Below are 19,543 nucleotides of genomic sequence, written 5' to 3' on the forward strand. Positions count from 1 at the left end.
GAGACTTACCTGGTGGGGTCAAGCTCATGGTCCTTGGTTCCCGTCACCAGTTCTGGGTGAATACGAACATGTTCAAGCATCGGCTGAATGGAAGGTTGAACACAAAATGTATATTAGTAATCATTTGGCTACAAAAACTCTGATGAAGAGCAACAGCAATTCAGCAGCAGGGATAATTTCCTCACCTTCACTACTTCATCAAACGTTTCCATGTTCTCCTTCATGCTGTAATGGGAGCGCAGGTAGGACACGAAGTTGCACGGGTACATGCCGTAGAGACGGTGGAAGAGTGAATAGACGCTGGCATGCAGGTGGATTAGGTAAACCTCTGAAACATGCCCTGAACGTGTAGAAAATATCAAACAGAGAAAAGCACAAACTTGAACTCCAGACTAACAAATTCAGCCTAAACAGCAGGATAATTAGTAAACCGAATTTTTTGTTGTTTGTTTTGGCCTATTTTGTCCACCCAGACTTCACCCCTTTAGACCAAATTTGTATTTTTGCGCTCCAGTTAACTGCCTAGATGGCTGCGAGTGCAAACATCCTTTCAGAGGTCTATGAGTGGTTGACTCTTTGATAGATGAGATTTAGATAATACAGTAAATACAATATTTAAGTTGCCAAAAAAGTTGTTTTTTTAAAGTGGTGGGGTAATATCTCTCAGAATATTAATAGGAATATTTTCTGATCAATATATTACATATATACATATACATATATGTTGCAGACATGTTTTGTGAGAGGAAGCTCCTACCGGGATTCTTAAGGTTCCAAGATGCCAGGCGTCCGAAGATGTCGAAATACTCCCACAGGTGTTGTTTCCCAGCTTGAGGGATCATGGGTAGCAGAGTGATCAGCACCAGCACTCCAGTTATCAGCACCACTACGTCTGTGTCCGTCTGCCAGGAAATTGAGACAAAAGTATTCAAGTTTATGATAAAGTCAGAGATTAGAAGGTTGAAATTAACATCTCTTTCTCGATGTTTCTAAATATGTCATTATGATGAACATTTTACCAAAACAGTTCTTCATGTGAACCAGTATTTAATCCACTGTACAAAATTGAGAAATGTACAAGTGGGAACTTTTACAGGAATGGCTGCAACAGTTGGTTAAGTCAAGTCATGTCAATTTTATTTACATAGCCCAATATTACAAATCACAAATTTGCATCAAGGGTCTTTACAATGTCTACAGCATATGACACCCTCTATCCATACAGCCTCGATTCGGAAAAGGAAAACTCCTCCAAAAACCCTTTAACAGGGAAAGAAAATGGAAGAAACTCCTCTCCACCTTGGAGACCTGGAAAGAGCCAGGAAAGAGAAAGGGGAAAAAACACACAGAGGGAGAGAGAGACAAGAACAACATGCACACAAGGGAGAGAGAAAGACAAGAGGAGAGGCTGAATCTCCAGGAGGATGAAGGTCCTCCGGGAGATTCAGCCAGATCCAAAACATCTGGAGTGAGGCACTGACAGCCAGGGGAGAGAGAGAGAGGTCCAAGGACGGACAATGCACCAGCACAGAATTATCAGTTTTCAGAAAGCTTACAGTATTCTCATCGGAAGGGCAAACATGGACTATAAGTACTAGGCTTAACAGATTCATTGATACTGTGATACTGAGACAGACCCACTGGAAGGATAAAGTTAACAGGTACAAGACGTGAACAAATTGAAAGTTGAAAAGATGAGTTTTAAGTTTTGATTTGGATTAAAAGGCCTCAACAGAGTCAGACTGTGTGATATCAGCAGGAAGGTTATTCCAGAGGAACGGGGCACGATAGGAAAAGGCCCTGCAGCCTGCTGACTTCTTTTTAACTGTGTGTACAGGCAGGAGGCCTGTATTCTGAGAGAAAAGATTACTGTTAAATATAATGTGGGGCAAACGTTGCTGAGACATAACCCTTTCTAGTACTGAAAGAGTACCAGGGTGTCTACATGTATCAGCAAGTTAAATGTAAGACTTTTTAATGCAACCATTAAATTAAACTTAAGGTCAATTTTGCAATAAAAATAAACATCCAATGTGAAAATATAGGCATACTCTTCTGAGTAAATACATATATTGTCAGTTCAAAATTATAAGTAAGGCAAAATAACAGTAACTGGTTGAGTTAAAGAACATTTGTCCAAATATATATATACAAATTTGTCCTTAATGATATTAATCACTACAATGTCTTACAGCCAGAGTCTGAAATGAGGCTAAATCAAGGTAGAACGCCAATTTCTATGCTGAAAGTCATTTAAATCCCTGTATTATTATTGTGGTTTCTAGTTTATACATGGCTTTTAAATAAACAGGTAAATGCCATCCTGTCTCATTACAACAACAGACTGCCTGTAGGCTACATGAGACAGATAATAATACAGGGATTTAAATGACTTTCAGCATAGAAATTGGCATTCTACTTTGATAAAGCCTCATTTCAGACTCTGGCTGTAAGCAGCTCGTCTTTTTCCCAAATATTTCTTACACATTATTCAGCCAATATCTTTCCACATATTTATATTTTCAATAGGGAATGTTTGAGGGACAGCACGATGTGAATCACCAGTTCAAGTTGACGGGTGCAATGACATGAATGAGACATGCTTTGAAATAAAGGAGCTTAATGGCTAAATAGAAGCACTGGAGAGAGGGTTACATGTATGGAGAAAGTAAACCCACAGAAGCTGGAGTGTTTGCAGGTTAGCTAACTAGCTAGCTCCTTCATGCCATCCAGACAGATGCTACAGTCACCAGGGGACAAAGTTTGAGAACACAAATAGCAAAAACCTTGAAGACTGTAACAGGATAACAGAAGCATTCAAATTCAACTCAATTTTGCCAAACATTAAATGAACAATGTGCAAGCATTTTGTGCTTGGAGTGACTCAGCATCACATTCACCCCATTCACACACATTCACACACTGATGGCACAGTCCTCGGGAGCAATTTGGTGTTCGGTATCTTGCCCAAGGACACATGGTCATGTGGGATGGGGGAAGCCAGGATCGAACCGCCTACCTTCCAATTAGTGGACGACCCACTCTGCCTCCATGCCACAGCCGCCCCCGATTTATATTATTTGTACTCATTTGAGTGTGTAACATTGAATTGGTGTCTTCTTTTTCATTGACTTTTTCAGCAAGAGTCTACAGCCACGCTAGCAGCTCTGTGAGGCTTTGAGCTAAATGCTAACATCAGCATGCTAACATGCTCACACTGACAATGCTAACATGCTGATCTTTAGCAGGAAAGATTTATTCCATGGTCACCATCTAAGTGTAGTGGCTTACCATTCTAACATCTGCCTATTAGCACCAAACACAAAGTACAGCTGAGGCTGACTGTAATGTCAGTAGTAGTTAGTGATTTAGTTATAAACCAAAGTATTGGACAAAGTGAAATTGTGACCCGTTGATTGTGCTAGATGAAAAGTCAGAGGATCACCAAAGTTGTTACAATTCATCCTGAGGGGGACATGAATGTGTGTACCAATGTTCTTGGAAATCCATCCAATAGTTATCAGGACATTTCAGTCTGGACCAGAGCAATGAACAGAGCATCTCTGCCATACCTAGTGCTCCGTCGCTTGCATGGCTAAAAACTTAATCTAATCGAGAGTTTAATCAACAAATATTTGAGCAGCAGCATTGTAAACTTTAGTTTGAGTAGACAAACATGCAGTGTTTCTCTAGGGAGCATTCACTAATCAATGAAATACCACATCAAACCTGTAAGGAATTGGTTGTTTTCGGTTCAACAACACACTTTCATTGCTTGCCAGTATTAAATCTGGTCTGTAAAAACTAGAGCCTGACCGAGCTGGAATGAAAATAGACCTTTTCTATGTGGATTGTGCACCGATTTTGCACCAATATACCTTTGCAAAAGGCTGCTTTCTTAAACAAATCACTTTATTAAAGAATATTTAAGTTAAATACTCTTTAACATGTTAAATAATTTAACATATGCATTGTCAACAAATGCTAGAAATAAAATAAATAGCTAAATAAAAATCAGTACTGTTCAGTATCAGCCAATTGCTGAGCTAGCAGAAAATACCATGGAAAGTACAAGTACCTCTAAACTGTACTAAAGTACAGTACTAAATGTACTTAGTTACATTCCACCACTGCTCTCTACTATGCTACTCTGCTATGAGATCCATGCTACAGCTTTGTTCCGATTCTGAACCATTATTTCAATGAACTGAAGTCCTTGCTTATCAAAACTTGTCATCTGTAGCAATATTTTGTTGTTAATGTAACGGTCACAAGCATTAAACTCAGGGTTCGCCGCGGCCGAGTCAAGAGATAAACAGAGTCTCTGCTATAAACATTCAGGGGAAACGTTCAACGTATCTGGTGGGAAAAAAAGGTTCTGACATTATTTATTCACTTTCCAGCACTGCATCTCACCAACTAGGTAACAACGTAGCGTGAAGTCAACACTCAACAGACTCAAACCACCACCGCACCGTCAATCTGCTACTGACTGACAAACTATAGCTGGCGAGCTATATCGCTAACACAACAAACAGCTGTGATAAGCATGAGTGGAGTGAGGGACAAGGTTATATTAGAGTTACATTGAAAGAGGAAAATGATGGGTTCATTGTTTATTAACTTTCCAGCAATGTGTTTCACAAACTAGTATTTCACAAATTTTACTCAATTTTTAGATACAGTTCACGCAGTGTAGTAAGTGCACTCTTAACCTGTCCATCATCTTGGACGATCTCAGTTCAATTCAAGTGCTTTATTGGCAAATAAACATTACTTAAACAAAAGTACTAATACCCCATTGTGAAAATACTCCACTACAAGTAAAAGTTCTGCATTCTAAACCTTACAAGGTAAAATTATGTAAGTATTATAGCAAAATGTACTTACAGTACTCGGGGGGTAGTGCTTCCCAAAAGTACAGGAACTTTTGGGGTGGGGCGCTGAACATTTCAGAGTGTTCGAGCTCCGACTGGCGAAGCGGTTTGGTTTGACTGTCTGGATCGATGCTTTGCTGGGTCACTGGCCAACCTTCTCTGCACAGCAGCTCAGCTACTGCGCTGTTGGAAGCCATGGTGGACGACACGGAAACGGATGACCAGTTGGTTGAAGGTGCTACACGATGCTTGTTAAATGCTACAATGCTATAACGCTGTTGTCATGCTATTGCTACCCTAGCCAAAAGCAAGCGTTATCTACAACGCCAACCGCTAATGGTATAGAATCGCGGTGTTCGTTAAGCCAAGGGTTGGCTAAATCGATCGTACAAAATTATATCTTGTTAATGTCGTCGCAGTGAGGCACAGCATTTATATCTTTTTCAACGTGTTTTTCAGATGAAACGGGCGGGCACACTGAACTGCAGGCTGCAGAGAGTAACATTAGTGTGTTTACCCCTGCTACCTTAAGCAGCCCTCATCCCATGCTTCCTGCAGAAGCACACAAACGCTGGATTTTGCACATTTATATTTCCGCAGATAAATAAATAGTTGTGGAACCAAATGTGTGTATAGTGGCTGTTGTTGTATCTGAAAACAAGTATATACTAATATATATAAAAAACAACAAGCAATGCTTATGCTTGTGTTACCATATTCTAATATTTACAATGCTCTGAGGAAGTAGTGGCTGTCAGTTTCACCATTATACACCGGTAAGCTCAGTATTTAAAACAGGTGAGAGTGCATAGGTTAAAATAAGCAAAGGTCCTTATGCTGAATTGCAGGCGATGTGTTTAATAAATTAAAACAATAGAGTTATGCAGCTGTGTGATGGGTATAACCCAATAGGTGTAATTTGCCTAATCTTTGCGGGTCTTTAGACCGCGGTGGAAACAATGGGCTGAAGGAATCTTTTAGTTTCTTGACAAGTAGTTCCTGGGAATAAAAGTTCCAGGTACTTTGGGTGGAAACGCAGCTATATATTACTACAGGCCTTTCATTCTGCCAAATATACTGAAAAGAAAACAGTTTTACATCGCCTCATATCAGATAACATATACACCGATATATCTGCGATAGGCCAATATCGGCCAATAATATCGGCTGACTGATAATAACGGCTGACTGATACATCGGTCAGGCTCTAATAAAAACTACTTCTACAATAGTTTTACAAAGAGGTTTGAAAGCCATCCTCAAGGATCAGTGCAGATGAAATGAATCCAAACAAATACTCACTTAAGTAGCTGTTAATTGACCTGCCTACTGCTTTATGCAGTGCCAAAACTTTGCAAGATAAACACATTATAAAGTTTGTATTTGAGGAAGAGACCGAATATCACATATTCTATGTGATATCAATTCTAAAAACAGCTGGGTGAGAACGCACTAATCCTCATCCATCCACACACACTCAGTGAACAAAAATCTCCTTGTCAAGGCACAGAGTAATAATTGGGTCGTTACCTTTAGGCATTTGAGCAGTGAGAGCAGCAGAGGGTATCGAGCAATCTTGTGGATCCAGGACGGCTGCTTGCGGATTACATGGCCAAGCAGGGTGAGGGTGGGCAGTCGGCAGGCCTGTTTGGTCATACACTCGTTCATCTTGTCCAGAAGGTGCTGTGATGGAAGGGAGGGGGGGACAGCAGGGTTAGCTCTGTATTTAACACAATCAGGTAGCTGGAGTTTAAGCAAATGCCTATAATATTTACAACATGGTTGTGGCTAATCCTAAATAAACTGGCTTTAAATACTAAGAGTAAAGACCTGGACACACCAGGATTAAAAACGGAGAAATTTCGCAGCGATTTCAATTCATTTCAGTGGAATCGATCAGAGGATCTGCTCGAGGAGGCGAAATAAATCTGTGGCAATATTCCAGGTACAGTTTAACTTTGGTGAACTTTGACCCGTGAATTTGCGCCGTTGACCAATAGCGTGACGAACTTGAACTGTCCCGTTAGCGACCGAGCTAAGCTAACGTGCTTGCTAACTGACCGTTGGCAGGCTGTAACAGCCGCTTTATGGTGCCTTCAGACCAAAATTCGTTTCCCATTCATTTCTAGGTGAAACAGGGATAGACACATTGGCTTCTGCCCGTGAACTGACCCGCACCCTTCACTTTGCACAGAGTTCTATCTGACCGAAGTTAGACATGCGAAAATCCGAGGCTCTCCAATGTCCAGCCAGTTTGAGAGAGTGGGTAGGATTGACCTCTCATTAAGGAAATATTGTTTGTTTTATTCTTGTTTTATAACTGCATGGTAAAATAATACAAGCAGCAGAGAAGAAGGGATGCTGTTTGGCTGAAGAACAGTGATAGGACAGAGGTTAATGACAGTAAAATGTTTGACAAAACACTGTATAACTTACAACTTTGTGGACTGCTGTTGTTAGCCCGCTGGCCATGCTAGCTCCTGCAAGCCCCTCCATGTTTACAACCCTACCCACGCTACGTCCAGTACCTTTTGGCCACACCGCAAGCATGGATTTCGGTCTGACTGCGCCATAAAGCGGCTGTCACCGCTTGCCAACGGTCAATTAGCAAACTCATTAGCTCATTAGCTTAGCTTGGTCACCAATGGGACAGTAAATTCACACAGTTTATTCAAAAAATGTATTTGTACCATTGTCTCCTGTCTCATAACTGTCTGCAATCCTCTTTTGTGAACAGGTTTTACTCTGACAGAGGAGGTTAAATAAAAGTAGATGGTACAACAAAGCTAACAAATTCACATGTCAAAGTTCACCAAAGTTGAACTCTACGTGGAACATTTGTGCTGATTAATTTCCCCTCCTCGGGCAGATCCTCGCGACGAATCCATAGGAATGAATTGATTTCATCACAAAATTTTGACAGACATTAAGATGGCATAGGGGAATTTCTTACCTTATCGTGTGGCTCTCTGACTGAGGAGAGGATATGCATGGCCTGGGCAGAGTTAGTTTCCAAAAAGTAGTCCACCAGCCCGTTCAGTAGCATGGACCCTCTCTCTTCAAAGAAAACAGGAAGGATAATTTGAGTTAGTTTCTGAAAGAAGTAGGCATACTAAATTAGGAAATTCCACCAACAGCGGAGCTATGTTAAAAGAAGAAAGTTTCATATTACCGTTCAAACAGATGGTAAAAAAGACATTAATAAAGCAATATGGTGTGATCTTGACACACTGGCCAAACGTATCAGTAAAATGACAATTTCTCAAAGTCGCCCAGAAAGCTGAACACAGATAAACTATGGCGACGTTAAACGAGTAAAGCGGCCCTACCAGTGCTGAGCTGCTCGTTGATGAGGCCTCTGATGTCTTCTAGCTGGTGGAGGTCTGAGGTTTCCAGGAGCGGGAGGAGGTCCCCCACGTTGGGCTGCTCCCTGGCCATGGTGGTGACAGTGCTGGGGGTGGAGGCAGCGTCTCTCTCACGGTGTCTGTCCCTGCCTGCCTGGAGGACTCCCGGGGCCACCCACCAATACAGTCTCCAGGCACCTCTACATCACACCAAAAACAAATTTATAAACATTTCTCAGAATTAAAGCTCTGCTCTAGGATTAGCAGTCACTTGACAGTACCAACTCAGTACTGGGAAGCAGGATTTGTGCTAAAGGCATTTCTTCAAAGTGGAAATGGAAATGTTGTCCATAATGAGGTAACTGGTCCTTCATCAAATTTACTCAGACATAGAATAATGGCTCTAAATAATAAAACAAACTACATTTGTTAGTAATATGATGGCCTTGAAACAGCATCCTTTCAGAGGATGTGGCTTCAGTTCCCATGAGGTCATCCCACAAGAAAACTGTGTGATATCACAGATATTATGTCCCTATTTTTCAGCATATTATGGTTGTAATACACATTTGAACACAATGGTTTTGCTATAAAGACTCGCAAATTTCACTGTTACTGAATTCTGTATAACAATCCCAAATATGCTTAAGTCTTAGCCCAAATTAATCTTAACCTCATTGATGAGTTCTGTTATATTTGCTCCACCATTTCATCTTTGTACATTCTTTTGTCTCATTTTCTGTATCATTATTATTATTATTATTTTCTTTATTACTATTATATTCTTCTGGTGTAGTTACTGGTGACAATGGTGGAACCATAATCACTAACAGGCCTAGGACTGTTTTCATGAATTGACATTGACAATATTATAGCTGTGATGTGATACTTTGTCAAATAAGAGCAGTACTTGCCTCTTCCTCATTACCATCTTTGCTCCTGAGCAAAGCCCTGAACCCCCAACTGCTCTTGTGGAGCTGCTCAGTGGCCAACAGATAAGACTGTGCTGGGATGTACTGGGCAATTTCCAGGTGTGAATGTGTGTATAACTGTGTGAGTGTGAACAGGGCGTTCGTGAAAGAAGAGCACTGCTCTGAAACTTCCCTGGATAAATGAAGGTTAATTGATTTTGTTTTGGCCACTTGCGGGCAGCGGGAACAAGTAGTGAGCACAACATTAACGTATCATCACCTTTAAGTTTATATGGTGAACTTGTTCGAAAACAGTTACTTATTTACACATCCAGCAGTTATGGAGCAACATTGTCATTCATTTGGAGCCGTGTTTCTGTCCACCTGGTGTATGTAAGTCCAACATTCACTCTCTTCTAGCTCCGCTTTTGGTCTCCACCAAGTCCTTAGGGAAATATCTGGCTCTTTAGCTGCTTAATGCTGCTGAAAATGACGCTGTGAGAGTGATGAGGGTGAACCAAAATTTTAAAGTTGCGGTCCAGGCAGTTAAACAATGAGCTGAAACTCTCCATAAAGCCAAGGGGAGCTGCAGATTCAGGATAATTCTCCGTAGGTTCGTCACCACGAGCAACCCCTTACACATTGGCATTTGATACAATTATTGATCATAGCCGCTTTCACTGAAAACAATAACTGCAAGATGTTTGTTGGCTATAATGGAGTTAACTGAAAGATCACTAGCAACTCTACACTGTCATCACAAGCTTGCTAGTTGAAATGACATACCTAAATGATTCGATTAAAAGTAAGCGCAGCATTAAAGCTAGGGTAGGTAATTTCAGAAGCATTTTTGTTATATTTGTGGAAATTCTCTTTACATCCTGACAGCAATCAATAAATCAAATGCTCTGAGAAAAAAACAAATTGGTGTCTGTGGCTGTCACAGGCCTGTAACAAGCCCATCCAAATGGCTGGCCTACCTGTCTGCCTGTCTGTCTACCTATCTGCTTGCATGAAAATGTGTTTTGGGGGAGTGGCTTTGGAGGGAGGCCTGAATTTTTTCGGTTGAATACTTTTAAAATCTAGCTGTCTCTTGCTAGTTCTCCAACGTTACCTACCTTAGCTTTAAACAACAGACAGACAAAGTTAATGACTAGCTGGTGAACACAGTGGAGCATTTACCCGCTAAATAGCCAGATATTTCTCTTAGGAGGTAGTGGAGAGCAAAACACTAAAAGGACAGTTAATGTTGGACTTACATACATCGGGTGGACCCAAACAGGAATCCAAATCAGAATCAGAAATACTTTATTGATCCCTGAGGGGAAACTCTTCGTTACAGCTGCTCACTATCATGTCAATGCACACTTGAGAATAGAAGTACTAAGCAAATCAAAATATAATACGCTATAATACAGGTAAGATAAATTAAGTACAAAGTGGATATAAGTATAAAATTAAGTACCAAAGTGGATGTACAAAGTATGTACGGTATAATATAATGTAATAATATAAGTAATAGTGCAATAATGAATACTGTCAAGTTGAGTGTAGCTTATTAAGATGATTATGAGACGGTGGATATTGCACAACAGTAATAGAAGTATGAATAAATATCAATAAATATGGAATATTAAACTGAAAACAGAGTATATTGCACCGGAGTATTAAACAGAGAACATTGCACAATTATGTCAAGTATTGCAGTGATGTTAATGATCAATGTCCAGTTTAGTGACTTAGGGTCATATAGACTGACACTTAGAGGGAGGAGTTAAAGAGTTTGATGGCCACAGGCAGGAATCACTTCCTGTGTCGCTCTGTGGTGCATTTTGGGGGAATGAGTCTTTCGCTGAAGGTACTCGTTTGTTTGACCAGCACGTCATGGAGTGGGTGGGAGACACTGTCCAAGATGGCATGTAGTTTGGCCAGAATCCTCCTCTCTGACACCACCGCCAGAGAGTCCAGCTCCACCCCCACAATGTCACTGGCCTTAAAATTAATGCTAATGTTGCTCTGCGTCTGCTGGATGTGTAAATAAGCAACTGTTTGCAAACACATTAACCCTATTAACTTTATAAGGTGATAATATGTCAATGTTGTGTTTTCACATTGTTGCACTGCCCCTAAGTGGCCACTTAATGCAGGTTTAAGAATTTATTGGTAAAACATCTGGACAGATTAAAGTTTCCCTGTGGAGTTTTTACCTCTACTAGCGCTATGTAGAAGGTTTTTAGGTGTGGATCCCTGTTTTGTTTGTCTTGTGCACGCTCACAAGGCACACATGTGTGTGGGTGATTCAATACACATTCCTGCCAATGGTTTCACACTATTCCACGGATCTAGAGGTGGCAGTAACATGCCAAGACATGCCACAATGCGCCAACAAAGGCAGTGAAGAAGAAGACTGCTTGTGCGTTAACATGGACGTAAACAACGCAGGATTAAAATGACTTCTTTACAATTAAAATCGGTTTTGCAAATGTTTTATGAGGAAGGAAATGCATTCAACACTTCTGTTAGACCTTAAGGATACAAATGAGTTTTGGTGAGTAACGCTGAATGTGAACATAACTTTTGTTTACAAGAAAACTCCACAGTGCACCTTTAATATGCTAGGCTAAAATACACAGGGACTCGTGTCGAAATAATGTATATATTTACCACAATTACTACTAAAGAGACATTTGGCAAAATTCTGACAATAATTCTGAGTCTTAAAACAACTGAACAGCAACTAAGCCAACTCCATGACAACTGAGCAAACTTTATTAGCTAATGAAGACTGCGTTGCAGCTGAAGGATTCTGAAAAAAAGCTAGTAAGTACACATTGAGTTAAAATTATTTTGTCAAGTGACAATGTTATTTTAGGCAATGGTTTATGATTTCATCAGTGTCAAAATTATTGCTACGGTGAAGTTCATTCTTAATGACGTGAATTTATTTAATGAAAACAGGCCTTTTTCACAGCAGACATTTTGACTTGTCATAGTAGGAAAAGCACGTGACAGTGCGACAGTGAGCCAGCATGCACAATACCAGGACCCTAAAACCAAAGCAGCTAAATGGAATTCAACCATCATTCATTTTATTATTTCCACCTGTGACTTGTCAAAATGTCTTAAGTAAAGAAGGCTGTTACTGAACAAGCTCATCAGGTAGTGATACTTTGCCCACTGAAAATACAACAAAGTCCAGTAACAAAGTAGGCTTACATATCAAGCCACTATATTCTGCATCACCTCATAACATGTGAATCACACCACACAACTAACTAACTGTTATATCTAACCCACACCATAGGACAAATTTTATCACTGATTTTCTTTACCAAGCCTAGTGTTCAGTTCACAAGTTGTGAATATTATATTATAACAGAACCATACACAGCCTCACAAACAAAAATAGACTAAAACTACCACACTTAACTTAAAAAGTTATAACATTGTAACTTTGGACAGCAATGCTGTCTAACGTTACCGTTGCCGGAATTCTGTGCCGGCGTCTCTTAATTTTACCGGCCTGCTCTCGTCCACTAAAATTATATCCGGTTTACCATCTACCGTCTGCCTGAATCCATGTGAATGCAGCATAAGGCAGAGAAATGTAAAGACATAATTAAGAGATTAACTAATTGCAATCGTCCTGCCTATTTACTATCAGTGCCCGGAATGAAGACTTTAATTCAAAAGCTATATTTAACATTTATTATACACCAGCAAAATTTGCCTTAAAAAAAACACACGACCTGACCTAATGTGTTTACCATTTCAGGGTTTTAGTCTGTTTATGTTGACTATGATACATTTAGGCTAGATGCTGAGTCAGTCATTCAAAGTAAAGGAGGCCAGGGGAGCCTTGCAAATCTCCATCTGAAAAACAGGCATAAATAATCCTGATAGGCAGGTCATTATCCGTCTGCACCCAGCAGCTTATTCCCTAACAGGAGTAATGAATCAGCTCTTAAGATCTCCTTTCAATACTTAGACCACAAGACTCAACATGCTTGAAGATGATTAGAATCCTAATATGGCTAAAATTGTCTTTTTTAGACGTTTACAGGCTACAAATTAATCCATTAGTGCAGAATATTGAATCTTTCAACAGTCACATGCTACCAAAACCAAGATAACAGGAGCTAATTTGGAGAGTGAGCCAAAAAGAAATTAATCAATAACCAGCGTATTTGATCTTATTTCCACTAAAGTCATATGTCAGATAAAAACACTGCCCTCTGGGAAGAAACACGACAATGTTAATCTCCTGGAGCCCCTCTCATTCACAACAAATCAAAACAAGATGATAAATGCTCAAATGTGCTCATCTTTGTTAATTCACAGAAGACACCACAGCGCAATTTTCTCCCTGTTATCAATTAACTGCTCAGTCATGGGGTTGGGAGTCGTGGTGTGGAAAGTGGATTCAAACGTGGCAGTTTTCCCCCCCTCCGAGCGAGCGTCTTGCAAGGACAGGTCAGTGGCACAAACACGAACCACCCTCAGTGTGATCTCAGGCAGCTTGGGAACGCTCAGGAGGACACAAAGAACCTTTATGCAGCCCGAGCACTTCCATGTACACACTGGAAATTACATTTGGCTGTGTACAAGCTGTTACCAACAGCCTCTTTTTCTCCTGCAGGAATATTTTAAAGCAGTTTCATGAAAGAGACAAACAGCCTGATCGGTTTGAAGGAAACTCAACTGCCCTGTTCAGTTAGCAGACAGGGGCTTGTTGCAGGAGATAAAAGGAAATGGGAATATTGAAGTGGTTTACTGGACTAAACAGGGTTTTAACATGAACTGTTTAGTCTATAAACTGTCAGAAATAGAGAAAAAATGCCCATCACAAGTTCCCAGAGCCCAATGTGACGTCTTCAGGTGTCTTGCTTTGTCCAACCAACAGTCCAAAACCCAAAGACATTCACTTCACACTGATATTAAACAAAGGAAAGTAGTACATCCTTACATCTGAGTAGCTGGAACCAGAGAATGTGTTGCATATTTGCTAAAATTCAAAATTAACATTATTTGTCTGCTGATCAACTAATAAATTGATTGACTGATCATTTCAGCAATAACAAAACTCAAATATGATGATATATATGAATCAAGATTCTATTCTACTTATCTTTTTGAATATACACTCCGTTGCCCCTTTATTCGGTTCACCTAGCTACTACAACAGTCCTGCCATAAATCCTACCTTCATAAAGGTTAGAATGTTCCGCTTTTGAAGAAACCATTTTAGAGAGATGTTGAGTGCTGTAGAATTGTATTGGGTCATAATAATGAGGGGTGTTCCTAATATATACTCTACCCTCATTGATATAAACATGGAAGACAAAACATTAGAAACACTTTTAATTTCCTTTTTTGATTACCTTGTGGGACATTATATGTAGGGTACTCTTATTTGTAAGACTATAAAATAAAAGTATTCATTCATTCATATCTTATAGCAGCACAACTGATGAAAAACTGCAGAATAGGGCTGGTCAATATGCAAAACGATTAACTATTCCACTATTTTCATACTCAGTATAGTTAAATTTGACTACTTCCAGGCCAACAGAACATACAAGAATAAAGGTTTCAGTATTTCCCCAATTTTAATCCTGCCAGTGAGAACAATGCTTTGAAACTAGCTTTACGAAATGAAATGTACAGGAAATAATAATAAATTAATTAATAAATCAAATATGACCATTCCAAATAATGAACACATTTCAGAGACTTTATTTTTTTGGTTTCTGGTCAGTCTATCTAGAAATAAACTCATGCCCTCAGTATTTCTTAAATCCTGGCAACATTCCTGATACTAACATATAAGTTATTTCTTAAATTAGGTAAAGTTGTGATAAACAGACATTAGACATGGTGACAGGGGGAGCAGTGAGCCCAGTACAGTGTGACAGAGGGGTCGAGCAGGTCAAACTGTCAAACTAGTCACCCATTTTGTCTCCATGGTGGCAGGAGAGCCTTAGTGATGACAAGCGAATAAACACATGCTAACAACAGGATATTAATGATGGGGGGGTGTTTGATTCAAGTTTGGTTGCAGCTGAAAGATAAAAGTAAGGAAGCATGATGCAGAAAGCTGCAAGAGATATTTTACTGAGATGCATAATGAGGCATCAGTTAAGCAAATAAAACCACAAAGGCCTTAATGACAATCTATTATACGGACATGCACAATGAGAGCAGTACAGAGCCCGGACGGGCTGAGGTCTGAGGCTGAACAGCAGCAGAGCTGCTGCTGTATGTGGACTGACCACTGGCTGCTGCCTGTCGTAAACAACTCGCAGAGAACAATGGGCAGGGTTGGGTTTACTTTATCCGATTATAAAAATATGCAGGCATCTTTTCTCATGCAAACCGAGAACCTCTTTAGACCCCACAGAAAACTCACATAAAATCACGATGAAATGTTTAAAGCATCAACGTCTACTAAATCTATCACCGGGTCTTTCCAAAAACAAGTCAGTCCCAACGCCGAGAGCTAACGTTAGCTGGGAGCAGCGACCCATACTCGGTCGGGGATTCATCTTGCCTGTCAGCCGTGTTCAATCGGCGAGAAGTAAGTGGAACAGCTCGAGTTTACTAAAACGAGTCATATGCGTTGAGATTCGCTGTAAGAAAAACACATAAGACACAAATAATCGGACCTGTTTACCTGTTAGAGCAGCTGCACTCCACAGGGCGCCGCCATCTTGAACACCTCACAGCCCATCCCACCGCAGTCAGCCTCCGCTGTCGGGCTGCATGCAAACTAATCCCAACAGTTAGCGCCCCGCAAGTCGCAATCGTAACTTTCCCAACCCATTCACCCGAACAATATTTAAAATAAGTTTGTGAAATTAAATGTAATAACTGAGAAGTAGCATTTTCATCTGTACCACGACAAATGATTCGCTCAACTGTTATGCTAAAATTGTTATTCCCATCTCCCCATTGGTGGAAGGATGAAGTGTGTGTAATGCGGTTTCGCGTGACCCACATGTGAAGAGCGCACGCGCAAATCATATATATATATATATTTTTACAAGTGGGGATCTATAACATCTATATGGAAGCCCATTTCCTCCAGAAAGAAAATAATAAAACGGATGAAAAGGTAGGAATGGCAAAAATAAAAAATGAATGGCAGGGTAAAACAATGAGATGCTAAGGAAAAATATTGTATACTAATTCAAATTTTTCACTTTTAAAGTCAAAATAATTGGAAACTAAATCCAAATTGATTGATTTAAGTCAGAATTATGAGGTAATACATATTTTTTAACTTACATATTTAATATAATTAACATAATTTTGACATAACAAATTTCACAATTTTGATGTAAAGAGTCATAATTCTAAATTGTCATAATTTTGACTTTGAAAGCAGTAATTATGACTTAGTATAACGTCACACAAAAAGTCAGAATTGTGACTTACTATCTCTGAATTTTTTATTTACTATGAATATTTTTATTTTTGCCATTCCTAACATCTCATCTATTTTAGTTTTTTTCTGCCATAAATGGGCTTCCATACATACAATACTAATGTTACATGTGTTTGTTTAACATTCTGATTAGGCTACATGTAACATCTAATATGATGCTTCATCATTGTCATTGACAAAATACTTGAAGTCTCTTTCTGGGAAAATTAGAAGGCTATGATTAAGCTGCTGTCCTGACAATATGTAATTGTGGACTGATCATCTGTTTTGGCTCCCTCGTTTAAGATTTTCTTTCTGCTAACAGGATGAAAAGTCAGCAAAAAGCTTTACTTACAAAGTTAACAGCGTGTGAGTGAAATAGGAAAATTAGAGCCACTAGTAAAGTGTAAACTGTTACTCTGAGGTCAGTTGGGTGCTGTCGTTCACTGTAAATTAAACAGCAGGGTGTAATATTTGTATTAGATTAGATTAGATTCAACTTAATTGTCCTTACACATATGCAAGGACAATCAAATGCAGTTTAGGATCAAACCAGAAAGTGCAAATGGCAGTAGTAATAGATACACAAACATAAAGTATTTCTGATTCTGATAAACTTGAATGAATGATATTATGACATGTACACTCTGGAGTATGCAGTTGAATGAATGTAACTTTGATATATGTAGGCTACAGTGCACAGTGGTTTCCTCTCCAAACATGATGTCAACATGTTAAATTGCTAATTGATTTACAGAGTGTGGTGCATGTTTTACTTTATAACTACAGGGTAGGTTGGCTTTGCATGCATTGTCTTTTACAGCAACTGTTACCACTGAAAAATAGATATAACAAGAACAAATCGAATCACAAACAGAACAGAATCATAAACAAACAGGCGCAAGCAGGGTTATTGGTAAAGTTTCAGAGGCCTTCATGACTTTCACCAGCCTCATATCAGACAATATCAACTCCATTTAAACACACTTTGGCCAGTGGGCCAGGCTGCTGTGCTGTGTGTGTGTCTGTGTGTATATCCCTGTTTCAGGCATGCAGCTCTAGTCCTGCAGGAGGAGCATGCTTTGCCTATGGGCAGTGAAAGTAATAGCAGCAACAGTTTCAGACCTTTGCGAACACAGACAAGTAATATAAACGCTGTAGTATCTTTTGTATGGATCCTTTTCAACTTTAATATGCAAGTAAGTAAGTACATAATAAGACTCAATCTTAATTGGTCCTTCGTAAGATAATTAATTAATGATTAAGCTATTAAGCTAATATTATAAGCTAACAATCCAGGTACTTACTTCTTGTTACAGTTGCTTTTAAAACATAATATGATGTTATATTATATGATTATAGCATGTAATGAATTATTACATCTGATTTATGTACTGGCTTCAGACCGACTGGCAGCTTGGACAGGGCCAACGAACTTAATCTGTTCTTTAACAGATTGGACACACCGGCTCCTGCTCATCCCCCCTCTAACTCAGCTGCTATCAGCCCTCAAGCTCATCTGAGTACTGAGTACTACTACTACTACTGAGTAGTAGCTGCCCCCTCTCCACCAGGCTAACGGCCCTCTTCACACTGACGACCCCCCCCCCGCCTGTAACCTCTGCTGTGTGCCTGACTGCTGACCAGGTGAGAGGACAGCTGATGAAACTCCACTCAAACAAGGCCCACGATGGAGTTAGCACCAGGGTGCTAAAAGCCTGCTATGTGGAGTCCTTCAACATGTCTTCAACCTGAGCCTGAGTCTCCAAAGGGTCCCTGTTCTGTGGAAGACATCTTGCTGGGAGTTGAGGACGCCATCATCTTCCTGCTTAACCGCATACACACCCACCTGGACAAGCCGGCAAGCACGGTGAGGATCATGTTTTTTTGACTTCTCCAGTGCTTTCAACACCATCTGGCCAGCCCTGCTGGGGGAGAAGCTGGCAGCGATGCAAGTGGGTGTCCCCCCTCGTGTCCTGGATTGTGGACTACCTGACTGGCAGTCCACAGCATGTGCCCCTGCAGCATTGTGTGTTGGACAGCGTGGTCAACAACACTGGGGCCCCTCAGGGGACTGTCCTCTCTCCCTTCCTCTTCACCATCTACACCACAGACCAGCTACCACACAGAGTCCTGCCACCTCCAGAAGTTTTCTGATGACTCTGCTGTGGTGGGATGTATCAGCGGTGGTGATGAGTCTGAGTACAGGGCTGTGGTGGGGAACTTTGTCTCATGGTGTGAGCAGAACCATCTGCAGCTCAATGCGACAAAGTCTAAGGAGCTGGTTGTGGATCTACGGAGGGCCAAGGCACCAGTGACCCCAGTTTCCATCCAGGAGGTCAGTGTGGACATTGTAGAGGACTACAAGTACCTGGGAGTACACATGGACAATAAACTGGACTGGGCTAAGAACACTCAATCTGTCTACAGGAAGGGCCAGAGCCGCCTCTATTTTCTGAGGAGGCTGAGGTCCTTCAACATCTGCCGGACAATGCTGAAGAGGTTTTATGAGTCTGTGGTGGCCAGTGCTATCCTGTATGCTGTTGCATGCTGGGGCAGCAGGTTGAGGGTAGTGGACGCCAACAGACTCAACAAACTGATCCGTAAGGCCAGTGACATTGTGGGGGTGGAGCTGGACTCTCTGGCGGTGGTGTCAGAGAGGAGGATGCTGGCCAAACTACATGCCATATTGGACAGTGTCTCCCACCCGCTCCATGACGTGCTGGTCAAACAAACAAGTACCTTCAGCGGAAGACTCATTCCCCCAAAATGCACCACAGAGCGCCACAGGAAGTGATTCCTGCCTGTGGCCTTCAAACTCTTTAACTCCTCCCTCTAAGTGTTAGTCTATATGACCCTAAGTCATTAAACTGGACATTGATCACTACATCACTGCAATACTTGACATAATTGTGCAATATCCTGTGTTAATACTCTGGTGCAATATTCTAGTTTTTCCTATTTATTGATATTGATATTTATTCA

At 40.5% G+C, this 19,543-nt stretch overlaps 1 protein-coding gene across 7 annotated transcripts in view; it reads right to left on the minus strand.

The window, feature by feature from the left end:
* tsc1b (TSC complex subunit 1b) overlaps positions 1 to 16,103 on the minus strand; it is a 36,303-nt gene extending 20,200 nt beyond the window's left edge. For 2 of the 7 annotated variants that reach the window (XM_044173262.1, XM_044173263.1), the window contains exons 1-7: positions 15,806 to 16,102; positions 8,207 to 8,421; positions 7,831 to 7,934; positions 6,408 to 6,560; positions 758 to 902; positions 186 to 340; positions 10 to 83 (exon numbers count right to left, since the gene is read on the minus strand). In XM_044173262.1, coding sequence (XP_044029197.1) covers positions 10 to 83; positions 186 to 340; positions 758 to 902; positions 6,408 to 6,560; positions 7,831 to 7,934; positions 8,207 to 8,315 — 740 coding nt within the window. In that variant the 5' untranslated portion in view covers positions 8,316 to 8,421; positions 15,806 to 16,102. Of the gene's footprint in view, positions 1 to 9; positions 84 to 185; positions 341 to 757; positions 903 to 4,890; positions 5,061 to 6,407; positions 6,561 to 7,830; positions 7,935 to 8,206; positions 8,422 to 15,805 lie in introns of those variants that run through there. The other 5 variants (XM_044173264.1, XM_044173268.1, XM_044173261.1 and 2 more) reach the window with 4 other exon arrangements.
* Between the last annotated feature and the right edge of the window lie 3,440 nt (positions 16,104 to 19,543).

Source organism: Siniperca chuatsi, linkage group LG18, assembly GCF_020085105.1.
Source record: "Siniperca chuatsi isolate FFG_IHB_CAS linkage group LG18, ASM2008510v1, whole genome shotgun sequence".
Taxonomy (NCBI): Eukaryota; Metazoa; Chordata; class Actinopteri; order Centrarchiformes; family Sinipercidae; genus Siniperca; species Siniperca chuatsi.